Here is a 22,781-nt window from a genome sequence, read left to right as displayed (position 1 = left end):
GGTGTTTCTCAGGCTGCTGCCTCCGGGTGCCCATGACCTCATCACCAGTTTCAGCCTTGGCAGTCGGCGCGGGGGAACCAGAGCAATGCTTCTGACCCTGCTGGAGCTCCTCGGAGATGAAAGCCATGACGTGTCTTGCAGAAAACGCGTTCCGCCTTCCGTGGAAACAACGCCCAGGCACGCGGTGACAGCCGTGACCATGCTGTTTGCAATGAAGGAAACAACCGCCAGGTATCGGCTCTGCCCCTTTCCAGTCGCACTCATGCGTGGGGCTCATGCGTGGCTTGTCGAGGAGCAAGCGGACAGGTCTCTTTAGGAGAGCGTTGGTGCACAAGGGCTTTCTCCTGGGGGGCGGATTTTGCCGGACCCTGGATAAAAACAACAGGAAGACTCGCAAGGCAGCGGAAACTGTTCCAAGTTACTTGGGTTACCCGGCTTTTCCTTCCGCGCTTGGGGTCGGACCCCGGCCGCTCGCCCCGCCCCTTCCCCCGTCGGGGCTCCGCCCCGCCCCGTCGGGCCCCGCCCCCGTCGGGCTGGGCATGCTCAGTGGTCCGGGCCGGCAGGTTTGCGTGGCTGCTGAGTTGCAGGCGCCGGCTAAGCCCGCCGACGCCGCGTTCCTGAGCGGCCGCGGGTTCCCGAGAAGTTACGTGCGGAAGCCGGCTTCTCAGAAGACGCGGGGAGGCCACGGGTGCTGCCGAGGGGCGGGCGGGCGGGCGGGGCGACGTAGCCCGGCTGCGAGAGCTGCGGGAGGCCGAGCGGGTGGCGGCGCTCGGAGGGAGGCGCCGGTCGGGCGCGCCCCGTGGAGAAGACCCGGGCGGGGCGGGCGCTTCCCGGACTTTTTGTCCGAGTTGAATTCCCTCCCCGTGGGCCGGGCCCTTCCGGCCGCCCCCGCCCCCGCCCCTGCCCCGCTCGCTCTCGGGAGATGTTTATTTGGGCTGTGGCGTGAGGAGCGGGCGGGCCGGCGGCGCGGAGTTTCGGGTCCGAGGAGCCTCGCGCGGCGCTGGAGAGAGACAAGATGTCCGCCAGAGCCGCGGCCGCCAAGGTGAGCGCCTCCGCGGCCGCCAGGGCCGTACGGGGCCGAGCGCCGCCGCCCGCCCCTCGGCATCGGGCCCTTGTCCCGCCCTCGCTCCAGGCTGCTGCCGGGGCGGCGGGGTGGGCAGGGTTGGCGCGGGGCTGCGGGCCGCGGGGAGCCCCTCGGGCGGGGGCGGCGGGGGAGGGGGCTGGGGGGCGCCCGCCGCCGTCCCGGGCAGGTGCATCGCCTGCGGGCGCCTGTGCCCGGCTGCGCCTCGCCGAGGGCGGGGACGCGCAACAGGTCCCGCGCGGAGAAACTCGGCTCCGGTGAGGGTTCTGCGGCGACCGCGAGCGGGCCCCGGCGGGCCAGGGCTTGGGGTGCCACCTCCAGCTGGCCGGGAGCTGCTGTCTTTGGAGGAGTGGTTGGTCCCCGGCGAAACCCTGCAGTTTCGATCTGATGTCACTCCCTGCGGTATGCGCACGCCAGCGATAAGGCTTTGAGACTGCGGGACACTCAGCTCAGCCTGTGAGGCGTAGTAGGTCGGGTTTTCTTTCGTGCTGTATTATTTAAGGTAACTGTAAAAAGCCGACCTCTTAACACTTTTAATAATTTAACTTGAATTAAACTTTCAAAAGTAATACAAAGTATTCCTACGAATAGAGAATAAGTTGAGCTCTTAAAAATTACGAAAGACCCGTGGGTTCAGCCAAAAAAGGTAACACTTTTCCTATGTGCTCGGAGTATGCCATTTTCCCGGTGCTTTGAAACTAGCTTATATATTACATTAAAAAGCCTAAGTTCCTTTAAAAAAAAAAAAAAAAAGCTAGAATCCTCCTCCCATTCTTGTATATTAATTTTTTTATCATAAAGTAGTACTTGTTATTCCAAACAATTAGAGAAATACAGAAATGTGAAGAGTAAAAATATCCCCTTTAGAAAGAGAAAATCAATTCAAATAGTATTGAGATGCTTGGGCAGGTGGTGGTTTCATGTGTGTACATTTGTTTGAAATGCTTACTCGTACCATCTGGGAGCGGGAATAGTATGCCTCTGCAACTTTCGAACTCTCACGGAAGCGTGTTTGCTGGCTGGAAGAAGCTAGCGGTTACACTTAGTAATGAATAGATTCTTTTAAGGAATATAGTATTCTTTGTTTAAGAAAAATTTAACTTTTACCTTTTTGACCTAAAATTGAGAAAGAACAATCTAAAGGTAAAACTCGATCCAGATATTTAGGAGAAAAGGCAACATTTTGCTTTGGTTTAAAATAAGCTCCCATTATTTGCCTTTTCTGGGGCTTCCTTTCCTAGGAGGAAAGGCTTTGTTTCCATATTACACAGAACGTCACTTTGTGCCTGAAGTGTGATCTCTGGTACTTGATATGCGAGACAACACACTTTTAAAAGGTTATTTCAAGTATGGAGAGAAACACGTTTGCAGTGGTTTGCCGAAGTAAGGTGATTTAGTGGGAGGAGGAGTACTTATCCTCTTGAATTACAGTATTGAGATTTGGATGGCATACTGAAAAGCATGCTGGTTGAATATTATATTGTAGGGACTTTTTGCATTCTAAATATTTACGAGTAAAATGCAAGTTGAAAACTTATTTTTTAACATGCTGTATTATGGAGCCACCTCGGAATTTTATATAGAGTAAAACAGGCCAGAAACAATATTCAGTGACCTGTTTGCCCAGGTCACATTTAGGTTTTGAAGGTGTTTAAAATGCTTACTAAGAGCCAGGCTGGAGTCACTACTTTACATAGATGCTTTTGTTTTCCCCACCCCTCAGTTTAATAAAAAACAACATTTATTTTTCAACTTTGTTTTGTTTTAGCATGATAGTTTGGAAAACTGTCTAATAAGCCAGTGCTTTGATTCCGTTTTCTTTGTAATGGTGGAATAGTTTGTCACCCTATGAATATGCTGCTGTTTCGATTATCTTTGGTTTATTGATAGACATTTGTTTCCGGGATTCTGCTGTTGCAATAGTAGCCTTTTTATATCTGTACACATATATTACTACTGCGTATCAGATTCTTAAAAATGGAATTGCCGAGGCAAAGGGTATGTGCAGTTTAAAATCTGATACATGCTGATAAAACTAAAACTACTTAGGAAGAAATATAACAAATACTGGTGAGCTACTGGAGTCTTAGTGAAGGACATAAAATGGGATATGAATACATGAGATGAAACAGTACTTTCTGGATGGAGCTAGTCACTATTGTAGAATTAACTCATTTTCTCAAAGTCAGTGTCTTCTTGTGTGGTGTTGTAGAAAACTTGACGTATTGATAAGAAAACCTGTCGGATAAAATGATAGCTACAAAATTTTGGAAAAAGAAGGTCCTATCAGGAAACTTGTTAGAAATTTAAAGCACCATGTCATTTCGGGAACCGGGGAGTCCAGACACATCTGTGCATTTGTGGGCTTTTAGTAATTGTGATCATCAGTATTAATGTGTGTCAGATATTGTTTTAGGTGCTTAATGTATTTAATTCTCAGAGTAAACCTATGAAGTGAAAGATTATCTCTATTTTTTGGTGAAGAAATTGAAACAGATAAAATAACTTTTAAGTTCACTTAGCAAGGGGGAAACTACAAATATGTGGTAAAAATAATATTATAGACTATTGGAGAAAGAATGGGTTGTTCACTGCATGGTCCTAGGACTATTGGTTATCCATTTTTAAAATATGTTTTCTGCCTCATAGCCTAAAAAAACAAAGGAAATCTAAATGACAAACATTAAAAAAAATTACCAAATAGAAAATGTAGAATACTACTTTAACGTATATTTATTTATTTATTTATTTATATCTAGATTGAAAATAATTCTCTCTGCATGATACTAAAGAAGTAATAAAGGGGGGCATATCACTTGAGGTCAGGAGTTCGAGGCCAGCCTGGCCAACATGGCAAAACCCTATCACTACTAAAAATACAAAAATTAGCTGGGCATGGTGGGGCGTGCCTGAAATCCCAGCTACTTGGGAGGCGGAGTTTGCAGTGAACTGAGATTGCGCCACTGCACTCCGGCCTGGGGAACAAAGTGAGACTTAGTCTCAAAAAGTATAAAGGGAAAAGTGTTTTTACATGTGTGATATATATCTGCATTTGCAATCAGAATTTTGTTTACTGGTGTACTTTATATAAGATTATTAGAGGTCGGGTGCGGTGGCTCACGCCTGTAATTCCAGCACTTTGGGAGGCCGAGGCGGGTGGATCACGAGGTCAAGAGATCTAGACCATCCTGGTCAACGTGGTGAAACCCCGTTTCTACTAAAAATACAAAAAATTATCTGTGCATGGTGGCACGTGGCTGTAATCCCAGCTATTCAGGAGACTGAGGCTGGAAAATTGCCTGAACCCAGGAGGCGGAGGTTGTGGTGAGCCGAGATCGCGCCATTGCACTCCAGCCTGGGTAACAAGAGCGAAACTCCGTCTCAAAAAAAAAAAGATTATTAGAAAGTTGAAAAGAATTAGGGTGGTTCTCCGCCTCACCAAAGAACTGTTTAAATATGTAAGACAATGGTGTGAATCATTATAAGGAACAGTTTCATTGGCTGATTCACAAAGTGGCTGAAGGAAGTTTCAGTAGCTTCTGTGTTTTCAACCTGTTTCCGTATGGAGGAATCAATAAAGTTTTAAGATTGTGCTGTTGTATATGCTTATTAGATTTTGCTTCATATTTAATTAAGTATTTGTTTTGTTAAGTATTGGGAATATTAGTATTCCCCGCTGTGGCTATCTGAAATTAAAATGTAGGTGAGTATGAAAAAGATTTATGTCATTTTTTACTGTTACACCATTGATTTACATGATTCCCAGGAATTGATTTATTTTATCAAGTGGAGCACAGTGGGCTTTTCTTTTCTTTTTTTCTAACTTGAAGTTCCGGGATACATGTGCAGAATGTTCAGGTTTGTTGCATAGGTATACATGTGCCATGATGGTTTTCTGCACCTATCAATTTATCATCTAGGTTTTTAGCCCCGAATGCGTTAGGTATTTGTCCTAAATGCTCTTCTTCCCCTCACCCACCACCCTGCAACAGGCCCCATGTCCTGGTGTGGTGTTCCCCTCCCTGTGTCCATGTGTTCTCATTGTTCAGCTACCAGTTATGAGTAAGAACATTCCGTGTTGGTTTTCTGTTCTGGTGTTAGTTTGTTGAGGATGATAGCTTCCAGTTTCATCCATGTCCCTGCAAAGGACATGATCTCATTCTTTTTTGTGGCTGCATAATATTCCATGGTGTATATATGTACCACATTTTCTTTATCCAGTCTATCATTAATGGGCATTTGGGTTGGTTCCATGTCTTAGCTTTTACAAATAGTGCTGCAGTAAACATATGTGTGCGTGTGTCTTTATATTAGAATGATTTATATTCCTTTGGTTGTATACCCAGCAGTGGGATTGCTGGGTCAAATGGTATTTCTCGTTCTAGGTCCTTGAGGAATTGCCATACTGTCTTCCACAATGGTTTAACTAATTTCCGTTTCCACCAACTTTGTAAAAGCATTCTTGTTTCTCCGCAGCCTTGCTAGCATCTATTGTTTCCTGACTTTTTAATAATTGCCATTCTGACTGGCATGAGATAGTATCTCATTGTGGTTTTGATTTGCATTTCTGTAGTGATCAGTGATGATGAACATTTTTTCATATCTTTGTTGGCTGAATAAATGCCTCCCTTTTTTTGGCTGCATAAATGGCTTCTTTAGAAAAGTGTCTTCATATCTTTTGTTCACTTTTTGATGGGCTTGTTTTTTTCTTGTAAATTTGTTTAAGTTCCATGTAGATTCTCGATATTAGACCTTTGTCAGATGGGTAGACTGCAAAAATTTTCTCCCATTCTGTAGGTTGCCTGTTCAGTCTGATGAGAGTTTGTTTTGCTGTGCAGAGCTCTTTAGTTTAATTAGAATCCCATTTGTCATTTTAGCTTTTGTTGCAGTTGCTTTTGTTGTTTTCATTGTGAGGTCTTTGCCCATGCCTATGTCCTGAGTGGTATTGCCTAAGTTTTCTTCAACTTGGTATTGCCTAAGTTTTCTTCTTTGGGTTTTACATTTAAGTCTTTAACCTTTTTTGTGTTAATTTGTGTATACAGTGGGATTTTCTTGATACCTTAACATTTTTGAAACCTTAAGAACTGCAGAAAATGGTCAAGCTAATGAATAAAAATTAATGACAAAAATCAGTCATTATATATAGGGACTGTTTCATGAGTGAGTGATACAATATAGTCAATATAGTTTTGTTGTTGTTATTTTTGAGACTGAATCTTGCTCTGTGGCCCAGGCTGGAGTGCAGTGGCACAATCTTGGCTCACCGCAACTTCTGCCTCCTGGGTTCAAGCGATTCTGCCTTAGTCCCCCAAGTAGCTGGGACTATAGGCACGTGCCACCATGCCCAGCTAATTTTTGTATTTTCAGTAGAGACAGGGTGTCCCCATATTCACCAGGCTGATCATGAACTCCTTACCCTGTGATCCGCTTGCCTCGGCTTCCCAAAGTTCTGGGATTATAGGGGTGAGCCACCGATCCTGGCCACCAATATAGTTTTAATTTTGATATTTACTGATAAATGCATACTTGCTTCATAACAGTTTCAAAAGTAAAAAACTCACTGTGATTTATAGGAAGGCACCGAAGTTTGGGTCCCAACTTCTAATGATCCTCACTGTAGTAATAATTTTTGTGTTATTGTGTTTGGCATCTTAGACAGTCATGGTTAAGGCTTTAATTTAATATAGTTGGCTGATAATTCTAACTACATTTTACAACTCTGAAAGTTGTTTCAGGACAGCTTCATAAGACAATTATGTTTCAAATTATAGTGTCCCCCTTCCAGGTTATTTATTGGCACAAATTACATTGTACAGTTAATAAGGAAAGACACCAATTGGCCAGGTGCAGAGGCTCACGCCTGTAAATCCCAGCACTTTGGGAGGCTGAGGCGGGCATATCACCTGAGGTTGGGAGCTCAAGACCAGCATGACCAACATGGCAAAACCCTGTCTTTACTAAAAATACAAAAATTAGCCGGGTTGGGGTAGCACATTTTGTAAACCCAGGAGTCAGGAGAATCATTTGAACCCAGGAAGCAGAGGTTGCAGTGAGATTGCACCACTGCACTCCAGCCTGGGCAACAGAGTGAGACTCTGTCTCAAAATAAATAAATAAATAAAAGGGAAAGACACCAATAAGTAATGAGGTTGAAACCCGTCTGTAGCGCAGTATATGTAGTACTGCTTCCTGTTCGATCTGAAGGAAAATAATTACAGTAGTTCCACTCCCATTTTCTTTCCCCTCAATCCTGGAAACAAGGTCTGGCTCTGACTTTTACTTGCTCTTTAATCTCTTTTCTATTTGGAGACCAAATGTAAACTTTGTACAGTTCTAAGAATAAAACGGTATAAATATGATAAATCACCATGCTGCAAGGAAAATGTCTTTAAAAATAATAGTTTTGGTGGAAAATTTGGAGATGTAATCCTGTTTCTTGACATACCCCTGATAAGATAAAAATTCACTCTACTGAAAGACCAGCTGTAAATTCATGTGTAGTGCCACCCGTCTCTGACTGCTCAGTCATTGCTCATTTCAGGCCTGCCTGAAAGCATTCATGTGCTCAGCATTGTGAATGAGTATTGTAGTAGCTGAAGACAAGCTAGTGGAATGAGCACAGTTATTTTTAATTAGAGTTTTGATCATATGTTAAATAAGAAGATAGTTTATGTCTAGAATGATACTGGACTGAAACTTGCTTTGCACCTCTGAATTTTGAAAGCAAATCTTGAAAAACCTTTTTACTTTAACAACTTTTAGTCTTGTAGAAAGAAATAGACACTAGGATAGTTTACAGATTTTAAAGTTAATTCTATAAAACTGGTATGTTGCAGTCTTTCCTGCATAAGCCAGCACAAAACATAAGTCTTTTGCTGTCTCCGACCTTAGAGTGCTGCTTTATTTATTTATTGCAGAGAAGAGCAGCTTCAGGTTGCTCCTTTATGGGTTAGCCAGGTGCTTTATTTCCATTCCTCTTAAACAGATAAATTCTTAATAATGAGAAGTATGTGGCGAATATGTGGGTAGGGAGTTTGATAGCTTAAAAATTGATGAAAATAGATGGACTCTGAATGATTGCCTATACCACAAGAACACTGCTTTAGATCATGAGAACACCAGTGTTACCAAACTTTGTACTGTATACACCATTTAAAATGTGATAACATGTACCCTGACTGTCATATATGTAGTGTTCAAAACTGAATGTCAGGTGGTTCTTACTTTGGGATAGATCAAGAGATAAGGTTTTATTAGTTTGTGTTGTGGGTATATTTCAGTTGTATATCAAGAATGACCTAAATGCTTTGTGCTGGCAGAATACTGGGGAGTGAGTTAACTGATGAATGATCTCAATTCTAGTTTATCATGTCCAGAAAGGAGGTAAAACAGAAGCTCATATTACTTTCTGTGGATTCTAATTAGTAACAAAAGATTTAATATATACCTGGTTTAACTACATTTTTTTTGATTTATTGAAATATTTTTTGCTTTTTTTTTTTAAGGTACACTTCCAAAGATTGAAAAGTTCATTTTTCTTCTTGGTTATCTTAGGAATTGTCACTCTTTTGGAATTGTCACTGTCTTAGAGATTATACACCAGTTTCTGATAACTGAGTATCACAAGTTAATATAAGATTAGCTTAGTTAATTCAGTATGTAATTTTAAAATTCAGGAGTATACCAGTAATGACCAATTCTTTTTGATAGCTTAGCAAATATTAAGTGTACGTTTTGTTTGGGGTCCCTATCCTCTAGAAACTTCCAGTTTTCAACTCCTGTGTGCTGTAATGATCACCTTGTGAAATGTGTAACTCATTGTTCAAGAAACAAAGGATTTGCATTGTTTACTTTTAAAAATACGAGCAAAGTTACGGTCATCCTGTAATAACAGAGCGTTCTTGTGTGCTCTTTGTTGGAGGAGGTGGCATAGTCATTATCTAGAGCCTAGGCTTGCTGTTCAGCAGAGTTTCTGTATTTTTCCTTGTTAATATTTTTAAATGTTTGTTTGAATTGAATCTGGATACATTCAGTAAATGTTTTCTGCATATGTCTGGTATAAATATCTCAATAAGAGGGACACATTAAGAATTATAAAGTAATTGGGCTTAAATACTTAATTCCTTGAGTATACCGACAAGGCAAATGGACACTATACTGGCTGTTACCGTTTACATTTAGGGTCCAAGAAGCTGCGAAATATGTAACAGTTTGGATTTCTAGAGCTGAATTTTACATTCAACAGATATTTGTTGGTTACCTCCTTTCAGTCACTGTTGTAGGTGCTGGAAATAGAGCAGTGAACATATCTCTGTACCGTAAGAGTGTTTTAACGGTGTGGGTAGAGAGCAGCAAATAAAATTCTGTCCATGATCATAAGTGCTAGAATCCCTAACATGCCTTCTCTGCGTCATATCCTCCCTTCCTCAAAGATTACATCTATCTTGTCTTCTAGGGTTCTCATTTTCAAGTTTTTCTTATAGTTACCACCTGATTCTGCATTCTGAAAGCACTAGCTTTGACTGTCTCTGGCCTTTGCACATAGAGAATCTTGTAGTGTGAATTCTGCCGTGTATGGCTTCTTTTGCTCAGCATTATGTTTGTAAGGTGATCTATGCTGTGGATACTGTAGCTCATCAGTGTTCATTCTGTTCTTACACTTCATGGGATTCCATTGTATGAGGACTCTACTATATTGGCTTCGGAAGAGAATGGTTTCAGTTAGACTTTTGCGGCTTTTTGGAGAAAATGTTGTATATGTTTGAGGGCCAAGAATTAGATATTTGTTATTAGACAGTCATTGGAGTACCAACAGCGGAGTAAAAGGTAGTAAGCTGCTTTTGGTGCTCCTGTGATTATCTTGAAAAATCAAGTTGGTCTTAGTTTTGAGGGTATTTTTTGTCTTAAGATGTTAAATCTATTATACTAAAGTATGTTTTAGTAGTAAGATACCCACTTAACTGACTGATCAGACCACCAAAAGCCACAATCAGGAGAAATACATGAATTTGGCAAAAATGTGTCTGCCTTTCAAAATATAATTGTAGGAAATTTTTCCTGGTCATGTCATATAAAGATACGAATGAAGATTTGTTTACTGATTTTTCTAACAGTGGTAAATACTGGAGTATTAATACTTGCTGGAGTGTTAATACAGAAGTACACTAGTTTGATAGTGTATCACTTGTAAAAATCAAGTCAGTAGCCATGGCAAATAGGCTTGCATTTTAGTTATGTGAGAAATATGTGTCATAACAAACAGTAACTCCTAACATTGCATGCTGACTCTGTGACAGATACTGAGCTAAGTGTTTTATGTGTATCACCCCGTTTCATCTTCACAATTCTGTTGGATACTATGATTATCTCTGTTTTACAGGTGAGGGATCTGAGGTTAAATTTACTTGCCTTAAGTAATCACACATCTACTTATATGCTCTATAATTCCTGCATTACATCCGTATATGTTTGTGTGTTAAAAGAGCATCAGGGAGAAGAGTATGGAATGGTGTTAGGTGAGTCTTAGAACGGACAAGCAGCATGAATCGTGCAAGCTGTAAGAGAGGGCACTGGGCCATCAGAGCACAAGGCAGTTTGTCTAAGGAAGCAGCTTTTGCTCCACTCCAGCTGATTGTTGTCTTGGAAGAAGACAGGCCAGATCTCCCAGTTTTTGAAAAGAGGTTGTACATCTGGATTTTCATGTAAATTACCCTGACTTAAGTCTTGCTAGTTGACTTAGTTTTCTATATCTTTTTATTGTGAAGTATATTATTACCATGTGTACAAAAGTACGCAAAGCAAGTATACATTATGGATTATTACGAAGTGAATACCCATGTAAACACCATTCACCTGTCAGCAGGCCAGATCCTGCACAGAGAAGTCAGGTAAGCTCAGGACTGAGAAGATGATCATTGAGCAACTTTCAGGTTTTACTTTGTGAGTTTAGGCTCTGGAATCTGAATCCTGAGTCTGCCTCTAAATGGCTGTTTTCTCATCTGTACACAACATGCAAATCTGAAAATGCAAACAGGACCCATCTCAGGGTGGTTGTGGGCTCAGCACATACTAAGCTATTAAGTTAGCTGTGTCTTCTAAAAACATTTTAAGAGAAGCTCATTTTAATAGAGAGGAGGCATATAGGAATTTTATTTATTTGTGGACAAAGGTTGGCTGTAGATTATATATGATGCTTGTTCCATTCATTTATTTATTTTGGACAGAGATCAGCCTGTAGGTCAGTAGTTATCAGCCCAGCAAGATGTTTTGTGATTTCAGAAGAAGGATTCATATATTCATTTATTTATTTATCTGTTTCTGGACAGAGATCAGCCTGTATGTAGGTTAGTAGTCTTTAGCCCAGCAAGATGTTTTGTAGTTTCAGAGGAAGGTTCCTTGGGTTCCTGAGATACTTTTGAAAAAATCATTACAATGGCATTAAGTAAGAGATAGTCTTTAGCCTGATGGGTTAGGCAATAAAGATGAAAGACTATTCCAAATCCGGGATACCTGGCTCAGTTTGGATATCTGCCTAGTATGGTGAATGGTTGATTAGCAAGTAGTTGTATTCAGCTTTGATCTGCTGAGCACCTCAGGTCTTTCTACTTGTTTTAGCTGTATTTTCAACCATTTATATTCTCCCTCCCCTCCCCATCCCCAGTAATCCTCCCTCCCTCTGGATTCCTGTAATAGCCTCCTAAGTAGTGTCATAACACTATTCCCCTTACAATCTGTTTTTCTAAAATAATCTTTTCAAAATCCAAGTTTGATTAGTTTCTCTTCCCCCTCCCAACAGCACATACATAAGAACACTCATCCTAAAATTCCTAGGCTGCTTAATTACCTTTAGAGGAAAAGATCAAATTCTTAGTATAGTCAGTAAGCTCCTATTGGGTTATTTGGCCCCTGCCTACCCCTTTAGCCTCATCGTGCATCTTTTTCCTCCTTGCTCCTTGTTCTGAAAATGTGCTTTTCTCTTTTTAGTTTCTAGCAGGTGTACTTCCTGCCAGCTTTCTCTTTGAGTTCCTCATTGCACTTTTTCCTTCCTTCGTAGTACTTATTTAAACTTGTGATTATATATTTAGTCATGGAGTTTTCGATCATCTGGTTCTCCTGCTTGGCTATAAGCTCCATGAGAACAAAGGTCGTAGTAGTTGTGTCCGGTTATTTGCACCATGTAACACAGTGTAAACTACGTTAGTTTGCTGTGTACTGTAGTTTAGCACATAGTAAACTCTCAAACATCATTTGAATGAATGAGAGATGCTCCTTCCTATGCCAGGCTCTTGCACATGCTGTTTTTTCTACCCACAAAGTTTCCCACCTCTGTCTCTCATACACTTCCAGCTATCCCTCATTCTTTTCCTCAAGGACTTTGCCCAGAGCTAAGAAACCAGGTCAGAACTCTGTGCTTTGAACTCTGTGTATCCCTTTTCAGCACTTATGACAACCTGTACTTAGTTCTCTGCTATTGTTTGATTAATATCTGATACCCCTTCTAGACAACAGTTGCTTTTTTAATTCTGTTACTCACTTTCTGGTAATGTTAGACAACCTTAAATTCAGCTTAGAAAGCAGCAGAAGATACTAATCCATCTCCGGGACTGGTTGCATTTTTCTTACTATTCTGAAAGGGGAAGCGGTTGCTGGAATAGCCAACTCATGGAATTATTGCTTAACATCTTTGCATCATGATAGCAGCATTCTTGGTTTGGGTCTTACCTAAAGCAGTAATTAATTTCTAGTCTCCTCAAGTTACCTTATTTTATGTGGAAAAATTTCAAACCCATAGAAAAGCGGATGTGGGGACTATAATGAATTCTCATGTTCCTGTCACCCAGTACAGTTATTAATTTATGGTCAGTCTCATTTCATCTATACTTCATTCATTGTGTTCTCCCTTCCCCATTATTTTGAAGCAAATGTCAAATGTCTTCTGTTAATACAGGTTTCACATCCCAAATATGAAATCTTCTAAAATTCATAACTTTCTGACCCCTGACATAATGCTCAAAGAAGATTGTTTTTGGCTCATTTCAGATTTCAGATTTTTGGATTTTACATATGCAACTGATATAATGCAAATATTAAAAAAAAAAAACCCTGAAATTGGAAACACTTCACGGTTCTAAGCATTTCATAGAAGAGATTGAATACTCAACCTGTATTTGAGTATCTCTAAAAGATGTCTTTTTTTAAAGACCTTTAACTACAATATCATTAGCACACTTACAAAATAAACTCCAAATCAAATATTTAGTGTTTTCTAATTGTCTTAAATATTAACTGTCCTTGATAAGGTCTCTTACTGTGATGGTTTGACATTTCCTTTTGGCATATGAGGTCCCCCATTTTTCTTTCTCTTTCCCCTCTTTGCAGCTTTATTGGTTAAGAAACAGGATTGTTTGTAGAACTTTTCACAGTATGGATTTTGGTGTTTGCTTCCCTGTGGTGATTACAATGGTGGTTGGTCCACTGTATTTCCTGTAAATTGGTTAATTGGAGTTAGAGCAATTCTGTCTAATAGAAATACCACATGAGCATCTGTATAATGTAGCCACACTAAAAAGTTTTTTTAAGGTAAAATTAATTTTAATATTGTATTTAACACATCTATCCAAAATTTTACTATTTTAGCATGAAATGATACAAAATTATAGGTGAGATATTCTAAACTATTTTCATATTTACTCTCTGAAGGCTGTTCCATGTATATTTTACATATCATATACGTATATTTTACATATAGCATATCATGTATTGCATATATCATATATATTTTGCATATACTGTATCTCAATTTGAACTAGCCACATTTTAAGTGCTGAATAGCCCCATGTGGCTGGTGGCAACTGTACTGGATAGCACAAATCTAGAGCCTTGATCAGATTCAGATTTGATTTTTTGTTTGTTTTTACAGTTCTACTTCATAAGTGGCATTCAGTCTCAGGGTTTTTTCTGTTTTTGGATGATGTCAGCAGCCATTGATGACCGTTGTCTAGGTCCCTTAATTCACTAGGTGTTACAAAATGGTGATATTCAATTTTTATTATTCGTTTTTCCTTGGTTAGCTGGAATACCTCTAAGAAAAGAAACTTCCTTTCATCTGCTATTTTCATCACCCACTGGTACTGTTTGTATAGGAAAGGAAGAGTAAATATCTTGTTCTTTCCCTGTATGTACCAGTTTCTCAAAGTAATGAGTTCTGCTAGCACTTACCATTTTTTTCTTTTTTTTTTTGAGACGGAGTTTCGCTCTTGTTACCCAGGCTGGAGTGCAATGGCGCGATCTCGGCTCACCGCAATCTCCGCCTCCTGGGTTCAGGCAATTCTCCTGCCTCAGCCTCCCAAGCAGCTGGGATTACAGCACTTACCATTTTTAAAAATCACTATGAGCACAGGGATGGATAGAAGCATATTTGATTTATTTTAATCCATTGTAGTCAAATTATTTACAGTTCTTACTGTCAAAATACTTTATATTGAATTTTTAAATAGCAATACATTAAACAAATCACAGGTATACACAGATTAATGAATTTTCAAAGCGAATACGACTGTTTGCCCACAGTTCAGATCAAGGAAGAACATTTACTAGTGTCCCAGAAGCTCCCCTACTTCATCCCTTCCAGTTACCATGTATACAGAGATTACCCTGTTTGACTTCTAACAGTGTATGTAGATCACTTTTGCCTGTTTTTTTTTTGTTTTTTGTGTTTTTTTTAAATGTTTTTGTTTTGAGACAGTCTCTCTCTGTCACCCAGGCTGGTGGAGTGCAGTGGTGCAATCTCCACCTCCTGGGTTCAAGTGATTCTTGTGCCTCAGCCTCCCAAGTAGCTGGGATTACAGGCATGTGCTCCCAGGCCAACTAATTTGACAGGGTTTCACCATGTTGGCCAAGCTGGTCTTGAACACCGTGCCTCAAATGATCCACCCACCTCAGCCTCCCAAAGTGCCATGATTACAGGTGTGAGCTACCACACCTGCCCACTTTTGCCTGTTTTTTGTTTTGTAATTCAAATTTGATTTTACCAGTGTTCATGGATATATAAAAATTTTAAATACGCAACTGAAACAAAGCATTTTTTTCTGAGTTCATAAATACGATTTTTTTTCCAAACTTGGTATCTTTCTGCATTTTTCTATATAATTATAATGTTTTTCTTTAAACTTTTTATTTTAAACTATTGGATTTATAGAAATTTAAGCTCTTCTTCCTTCTTTAGTGTGATTACATTCTCCATTTTTAGTATAGTTATGTTCACTTGTTACTGTTGTTCTGTTTCTGATTCCTCCCCTTTCCGCCATGTCTTTTTGGTTTTAATAGTTTAGTTTTTTGATCTGTGAAAGATAATACGAAGCAATGCTGTGGTTCTAAGAAAGCGAGTTATACAAAAAGATATGCTCAGAGGAATGTCACTCTCTTCATCCCTGCTATACCATTCCCTCCCTCCTCCTTTCTACCTGAACAAACTGTGAGAGGTCTTTTATCTATCTTCAGCCTCGAGTTGATGCTATACCTCAAAATAGTTTCATTTTAGATAACTGGAAAGCACTCTAGATTTTAAGTTTCCAAGAATATTTGTGACTGTCCCTAAGGAGATTTTGTCAATATTTAATGTATACATAAAGGTAACTTTGAAGCTGATATTCTTTCACTCTTATTTTAGGATAGCTGCTAATATAGCAGCTTGTCTGAGAACTTAGGTTTTTAGCACACCTTCAGCTTTGATCAACCAAAAAATTACAGGTTAACTATTTCTTTATTAACTCTTTAATAAATTTCCTGATCAAATCCATCTCATCATTTGTTTCCTAAATTGTTAGCCAAGGTGTGGGCACAGTAGTATATTTATCAAATTAACTTGTGTTGAATAGAGTGGGGTGTTGGATGCTAAATTTAAATTTACTTTTCTATAGTTGCTGCCTTCTTATTTTGATCATTATTTTTATGCTTATACTTCATGAATCTTTATCTTGCATTCATTAAATGTGTTGAATCCCTGAATATTCTTAGGATTCTCCTTAGTTTCATTTTAGAGTGATCTTTTTTACCACCTCTTGGACATTTCTATTTTGGGAATTTAAATGACAGCCCTTCAGATCAGTCCAAATAGACATACTTTGCCTTACTTTTTAACACATAACACTCTTCTCTTTGTACTTCATTTGTGTCACAGTGATCACAATTTGAAATTATGTAATGAAGGACAGGGGTCATCTGTTTTATTCACTAAAACTTAATTTGCACTTCTCCTTAAGTTCCAGGCTCAACCTCACCTCCATAGATGATCTTACTTTCAATTTGGATGGGAAAAAAACAAAAAGACCAAAACAGAAACACTTTGGAGTTCAGAAGCAATCAGAAACAGTTCAGTGTAGCAGCTTTGCCCACAGAAGGAACTCAGAGAGGTCCCAGAGTACTCCAACACATTTACTACTTGGTTTTCCTAATGGGGAACTCCATGTCATCTGGAAAGAGTGGTCCTTGCAGATTCATGGAAATTTAATTATTTTATGATGTCGGATAAATGAGGTATATTTATCTCATATTTTTTAAATTTATTTTTATTTTTTATTTTTAGGAAGGGAGGGAGGGAGGGAGGGAGAGAGAGAAAGGAAGGAAGGGTTAAGCAATGAGAGAGACATTGCCGAACTGGATCTAGAGGTCTACAAGTTGATTTCTTTTTTTTTCTTTTTTTGAGAGAAGGAAAGAAAAAAAAAGGAGTGAAGGAGAGGAAGAAACAGGAAGAAAAAGAGGGAGAGAGAACAGAAATGTTGCTTTATTCTAAAAAAAAATAGGTATTAATGGCCAATGAATGTTTCATTTAAACCTATGAGTAGGTGTGATGTGGTATTGACAAGAATGTATATTTTGTGTATTTAAAGTGGAGAGCTCTATAAATATTTTTTAAATTTACTTGTTCCGGATCTGAGTTCGAGTCCTGGATATCCTTATTAATTTTCTGTCTCATTGAGTCTAAGTCTCTATGTATCTGGGTGTTAGGATCGTTAGCTCTTGTTGTATTGATCCTTTTACCGCTATATCTTTGTTGGTTTAAAATCTATTTTATCAGATACGAGAATTGCAACTCCTGCTTTTTATTTATTTGTTTATTTTTGCTCTCCATTTGGTTGGTAAATATTTCTTCATCCCTTTGTTTTGAGTCTTTGTGTATCCTTGCATGTGAAATGGGTCTGGATGTAGCATACTGTTGGGTTTTGGCTCTATCTTTTGATTGGGGGATTTAGTCAATTTAAATTTGGGATTACTGCCTTTTGATGTTAACTGGCTGTTTTATCCATTCCTTGATGTAAATTCTTCTTTATGTTGTTGCTCTTTTCTTTTTGGTATATTTTTAGAAAGGCTAATACTGGTTTCTTTCTATGTGTAATGCTTCTTTCAGAAGCTCTTGTAAAGCAGGCCTGGTGGTAATAAAATCTCTGAGTTCTTGCTTGTTGATAAAATATTTTATTTTTCCTTCAGTTATGAAGCTCAGTTTGGCTGGATATGAAATTCTGGGCTGAAAGTTCTGTTCTTTAAGGATGTTGAATATTGGCCCCCACTCTCTTCTGGCTTGCAGAGTTTCTGCTGAGAGATCAGCTGTAAGTCCGACAGGCTTGCCTTTGTAATTAACCTGACCTTTCTCTCTGGCTGCCCTTAGTATTTTCTCCTTCGTTTCAACCCTGGTGAATCTAATAATTATGTGCCTTGGGGTTGCTGTTTTTGAGGAATATCTTTGTGGTGTTCTCTGTATTACCAGGGGTTGAATATTGTCCTGCTTTGCTAGTTTAGGAAAATTTTCCTGAATAATATCCTGAAGAATATTTTCCAGCTTGGATTCATTCTCTCCGTCACATTCAGGTGCACCTATCAAACGTAAATTTGGTCTTTTCACATAGTCCCACATTTCTTGGAGATTTTGCTCATTCCTTTTTTCTCTAATCTTGTCTTCTCGTTTTATTTCATTAAGTTGGTCCTCAACCTCTGATATCCTTTCTTCTGCTTGAACAATTCGAGTGTTAAAACCTGTGCATACTTCTTGGAGTTCCTGTATTGTTTTCTTCAGTTCCATTAATTCACTTATGTTCCTCTCTAAGTTGTCTATTCTCATTAGGATTTCGTCAGACCTTTTTTTCAAAGTTCTTAGTTTCTTTACATTGGGCTACAACATGTTCTTTTAACTCACAGAAGTTTCTTATTGTCCATGTTCTGAAGCCTGATTCTGTTAATGGGATGCGCTCGTTCTCCATCAAGCCTTGTTCCATTGTTGATGTGGAACTGTGATCCTCTTTGGAGGGAGAGGCTCTGATTTTGAGTATTCTCAGCCTTATTACGCTGTTTTCTTCCCATCATTGTAAATTTATCCACCTATCGCCTTTGTAATTACCAACTTTAAAATTAGGTCTCCTAGTGGACGTCCAATTTGTTAATTTCCAGGGCCGAAATATGAGCAACCCACTGTGCTGGCCAAAACAGTGGCGTTAAGACTGATGGTGCTTTTCTGCCCGGGAATCTCCAGTCTGGCTTCCTTTTTGAATCCATAATAGGCGACTCTGCCTTCCCGGAGCTCCAAAGCTCAGTCAGAAGGGGAACCAGTCCCGTTTACTCTGCACCAAGAGCTGCTGCGCCGGCCACAAGAGTCGCGCTGGCGACCTGTGTGGCTCTTCCAAACCTTGGTCAGAAGGGGAACCAGTCCCATTTACTCTGCACCGAGAGCTGCTGCGCTGAGGTGCCAGCGAAACCGCTGCGCCGGTCACAAGAGTCACGCTGGCGACCTGTGGAGCTCCTCCACTGGGAATCTTTTGCTCCGTGAGCAACCAAAATTTGTCTGAAAGTGTGGCGTCCTCTCGTTCTCTGAGGTTTCACTGGGAGCTGCAATCCCGAGATGTTAGCGATCGGCCATCTTGGATCGTTCCTGATCTCAAATATTGAGGGATCTTAAGTTTTGGTGCATTCTCTGGACAATAAGTAGTGTTTTTTTAGCTCCATTGGTTTTCATCTATCCTCATTATCTGCTCCTTCTCAAATTCCTTTGGTCCTTCCTTTAAAAATACTGGTCATTCACAGGGTCACCTTAGTCCTTGGGTAATTATATCTTTACTTTTGACTTCATTAATACTGCCTTGTAGACCACTCGAGCCATTTTGAACTCTGGCCTCACTTTTCTCTTTAACTTTCTAACTGGTGTTCCTTCCTCAAATCATTTTCCTATTACAGCCTTCAGAATGAATTCTGACTGTATTTTGATTGTTTAAATTTCTTTAATGTCTTCCATTTTAACTTAAAGTCTTGGCATTACATTAGAAAGCCTGTTGTGATCTGGTGCCTTTGCAACTTCTCTTCTTTTACTCTCTCCCTGTTTCACAAATTGTACAACTTAGTCATATCAAAGCCAGCGTCATGTGTAGCATCACACAATCTTGCTGACATGCTATTCTGAAACATTTCTCCACTTTTTTCCTGGACATCTTTTAAGCTTGAACTTGAAAGGTTGCTTCCTCATGAAATAGGTCTCTGATCTTCACAGCAGACACAATTCTTTTGCATCTTCTGTAATAGCTCTTACCTATTTGGTGCAAAAGTTATTTATTTTGGTGCAAAAAGCTTTTAATCTTTTGATGCCATTTTAATGGCAAAAGCTGCAGTTACTTTTGCACCAACCTAAATACCATTTATCTAGTGTTCGCAGCTGCTTCTTTGAGCCCCTAGGGAGGGAGAGGGATCTATTTTTGGCCTCCGCAACACTTACCATGTCTGATACGTTTGTTGAATGAATGAATCAATGAATGAATAATACGTGGATTGTTTTTGAAATTACAGCCATCAGTATAGTAAAATTTAACCGGCTGCATATTTAGATAATGTTAAGGAGTTCTTCATTTGGAGTATACTTTTTATCTTCTCTTTCGGATATGTTCTTCTCCCAGTTACAGGCTCCTCCTGTCTTTGTCAGTTCTTGTGCCCTCCTATCTTTCCCCATTCAGTAATCAGTCCTAAAGGACAGTGAAACTGCCTAGAACTGGCATCTGAAGTTTTGGCAGAAAGCCCTTCAGAGTTGGTGATCTGAGTAGTGTCTTTGCCAGCTGGAGCTTAGAACAAAGAAACTAAACAAACTCTTGGCAGATTCTGAAATACAGCTTTTTGCTTCTTCAGAAATTGTGATTCTAGTCAGTTGATGCTGACTTAGAAATGTGCGCAGAACTCAGAATCCAGCAACCATGAATTGCAGTTACTTTTGATGCCTGCAGTGCTTCACTAATTATTGAATTTGTAGGCTGTTCATTGGAATTATAGTCTAACAGAATTTTGGAGCTAGAAAGGTCTTTTCATTTGAGATAATTTCATCCAATTCCCTAATTTTATAGGTGAGGAAAACTAATAATCACTTTTCTAGTTGAGATACATTTGGGCTCTTGTCTTCTTATGCCTGGTCTAGTTCGTTTCCTGTTTACCAGCATCTTTCTGAGTTACCAGGGAGTGGTGTAGTGCTAGAATCAGGCTTAGAGGAATAATCCTTTTTTCCCTTGTTCTCCTACAAGCCTAAGTGAGCCTGAGACTGGGAATTTACCAGAAGCTTTTTGTGCAAGTTATGCAATTATACCTTCTGCATTTTTTTTTAAGATGGAATTTTGCTTTTGTCACCCAGGCTGGAGTGCACTGGTGCAATCTTGGTTCACTGCAACCTTGGTTTCACAGGTTCAAGTGATTCTCCTGCATCAGCCTCCCAAGTAGCTGGGATCACAGGTGTGTGCCATCATGCCCAGCTGATTTTTGCATTTTTATTAGAGACAGGGTTTCACCATGTTGAACAGACTGGTATCAAATTCCTGACCTCCAGTGATCCACCTGCCTCAACTTCCCAAATCTTCTGCATTTTTTAAATGAGAAAAATTACAATTTGATAAGTAGTAGGTAAATGTGACTAAAAGTGCAAAAGGCTTCCAGTAAAAAAGTGCCAAGGGCTCCCGGTGAAAAGTGAGACTCCTCCCACCTGGTTTTCATTTCTCCACCCCAGAAGCAGTGTGATTCTTAGGTATTCTTCTAAAGGATCCTCCCCACTTCTCACTTTTCAAAAGAATCAAAATTCTCAGTCATTAGTTAACATTTTTTTTTATGCTTATGAAAATAGTGGTTAATAAGTTTACTGGTACTAAAAATGTTTTATATTAATTTTAGCTTTGATTTCTGAATGATTTGCTATAAGGATTTGTTTTTCCCCAGCATTTTATTCTGATCACTTTCAAATACAGAACAAAATTTAAAGACGTTTACCATGGATACCAGAATACCAACAACTGAGATTCTGTCATCATTTTACTCTGTTTGCATTATTACATATTTATGTGTTTGTTCATCTGTGCATTCCTCAGTTCGTTCAGAACTCTTCATCAGGGTTGCCCGATTATGTAAACAACCATAGATAGAATTTACTGCTTTTGCCACAGAAGCAAATGAAAGGCTAGAGAATGGAGGGAGATGACATGTTCCATGATTTAAACTAGGAATATATATATATTTTCTTTTTTTTTTAATAAGATAAGGAGTGGTAAAACCTAGTCAGTCACTCACTTATATTATGGATTAAGTTGGTTTAGTGGCTGGTCAAGAGTCTAACCACTTATTTTGATGTTTCAATCTCAATTACTTTCTTCTACATAGGTCTTCCTTCTGCTAAATCAAGCTATATTTGATATTTAACAGAGAAGTTTGTTGAGATACGTACTTTTCCAGTTCCTCCAGAGAAAACCTATGTGATTTTAATGTGGAATGGTGAGAGCAATTATGTTTTAGTATTTTAGTTTCCCCCCTTGCGCAAAGTAAGTTCCTCTTCTTGTACTCCTCCTGGAGACTGTATATTAAGGCCTTAATGTATAGATTCCTTACTAACAGGAGAATAAACTTTTTAAAAATAAGAACAAGAATCCTCTTAAGCATTATTCGATTTTCCTAAAAACCAAGTGAAAGACGGATACAGTTGCTTCTCGGCTCACTTAGAGCTATGTCCTGATTAAACTCATCATAAGTTGAAAATATTTTAAGTCAAAAGGCATTTAATACACCCGACCTACCCAGTATCATAAGCTTAGCCTTGCCTGCCTTAATCATGCTCAGAACACTTACTTGGGCAGAATTATCTAACACAAAAGCTTATTTAACAATAAAGTGTTAAATATCTCATATGATTTTTTGAATGCTGTAGTGGAAGTGAAAAACAATGATTGTATGGGTACCATTGTAAAGTCAAAAAATCAAGTTGGCCCATGGTAAGTCCAGGGACTGTCTGTATTTTAAATGTCAAATGGGAATGGGATTTGGTGAATATGGTTTAAAATACATTGCCAGTTTGTTCTGACTGGGAATGGAGAAAAGAAAGCAGAAAGATAAAACACCTGATGGAAAAGTGTCACCCACAATCCCTTTACTTTGAAGATGATAAACAGTGTTAACATTTTGTTTATCCTTTCAGCCTTTATTCCCTACTAATGTCTAAACAAAATTAGGATGACAGTGTACATGCTGTTTTACAACCTGCTCTCTCCTGAATGTTAAATAAATTTCCCATTTGACTAACATCCTCTTACAAAATGGAAAAGTGTGTGTTCATGAAGACCTTATAGAGGATGATTAACTGTTTCATAGCAAAGAGTATGTTATCAAGGAGAGTACGTGCATGTTATCACATCACTTCCGTTTTGGA

General features: G+C 39.3%; 1 protein-coding gene across 26 annotated transcripts in view; it reads left to right on the top strand.

Annotated features, from left to right (window-relative positions):
- TJP1 (tight junction protein 1) overlaps positions 1–22,781 on the top strand; it is a 256,103-nt gene that overhangs the window by 139,807 nt on the left and 93,515 nt on the right. For 9 of the 26 annotated variants that reach the window (XM_035303675.3, XM_035303674.3, XM_035303672.3 and 6 more), the window contains exon 1: positions 546–1,042. The exons of 12 other annotated variants lie outside the window; for them this stretch is intronic. In XM_035303675.3, coding sequence (XP_035159566.2) covers positions 1,016–1,042 — 27 coding nt within the window. In that variant the 5' untranslated portion in view covers positions 546–1,015. Of the gene's footprint in view, positions 1–545; positions 1,584–4,881; positions 21,854–22,781 lie in introns of those variants that run through there. 5 more of the 26 variants (XM_078375903.1, XM_078375898.1, XM_035303670.3 and 2 more) reach the window with 4 other exon arrangements.

The sequence above is a fragment of the Callithrix jacchus genome, chromosome 6, assembly GCF_049354715.1.
Source record: "Callithrix jacchus isolate 240 chromosome 6, calJac240_pri, whole genome shotgun sequence".
NCBI classification, from domain to species: Eukaryota; Metazoa; Chordata; class Mammalia; order Primates; family Cebidae; genus Callithrix; species Callithrix jacchus.
The sequence above is the reverse complement of the archived record's forward strand: the minus strand, read 5'-3'. Positions and strand labels throughout refer to the sequence as shown.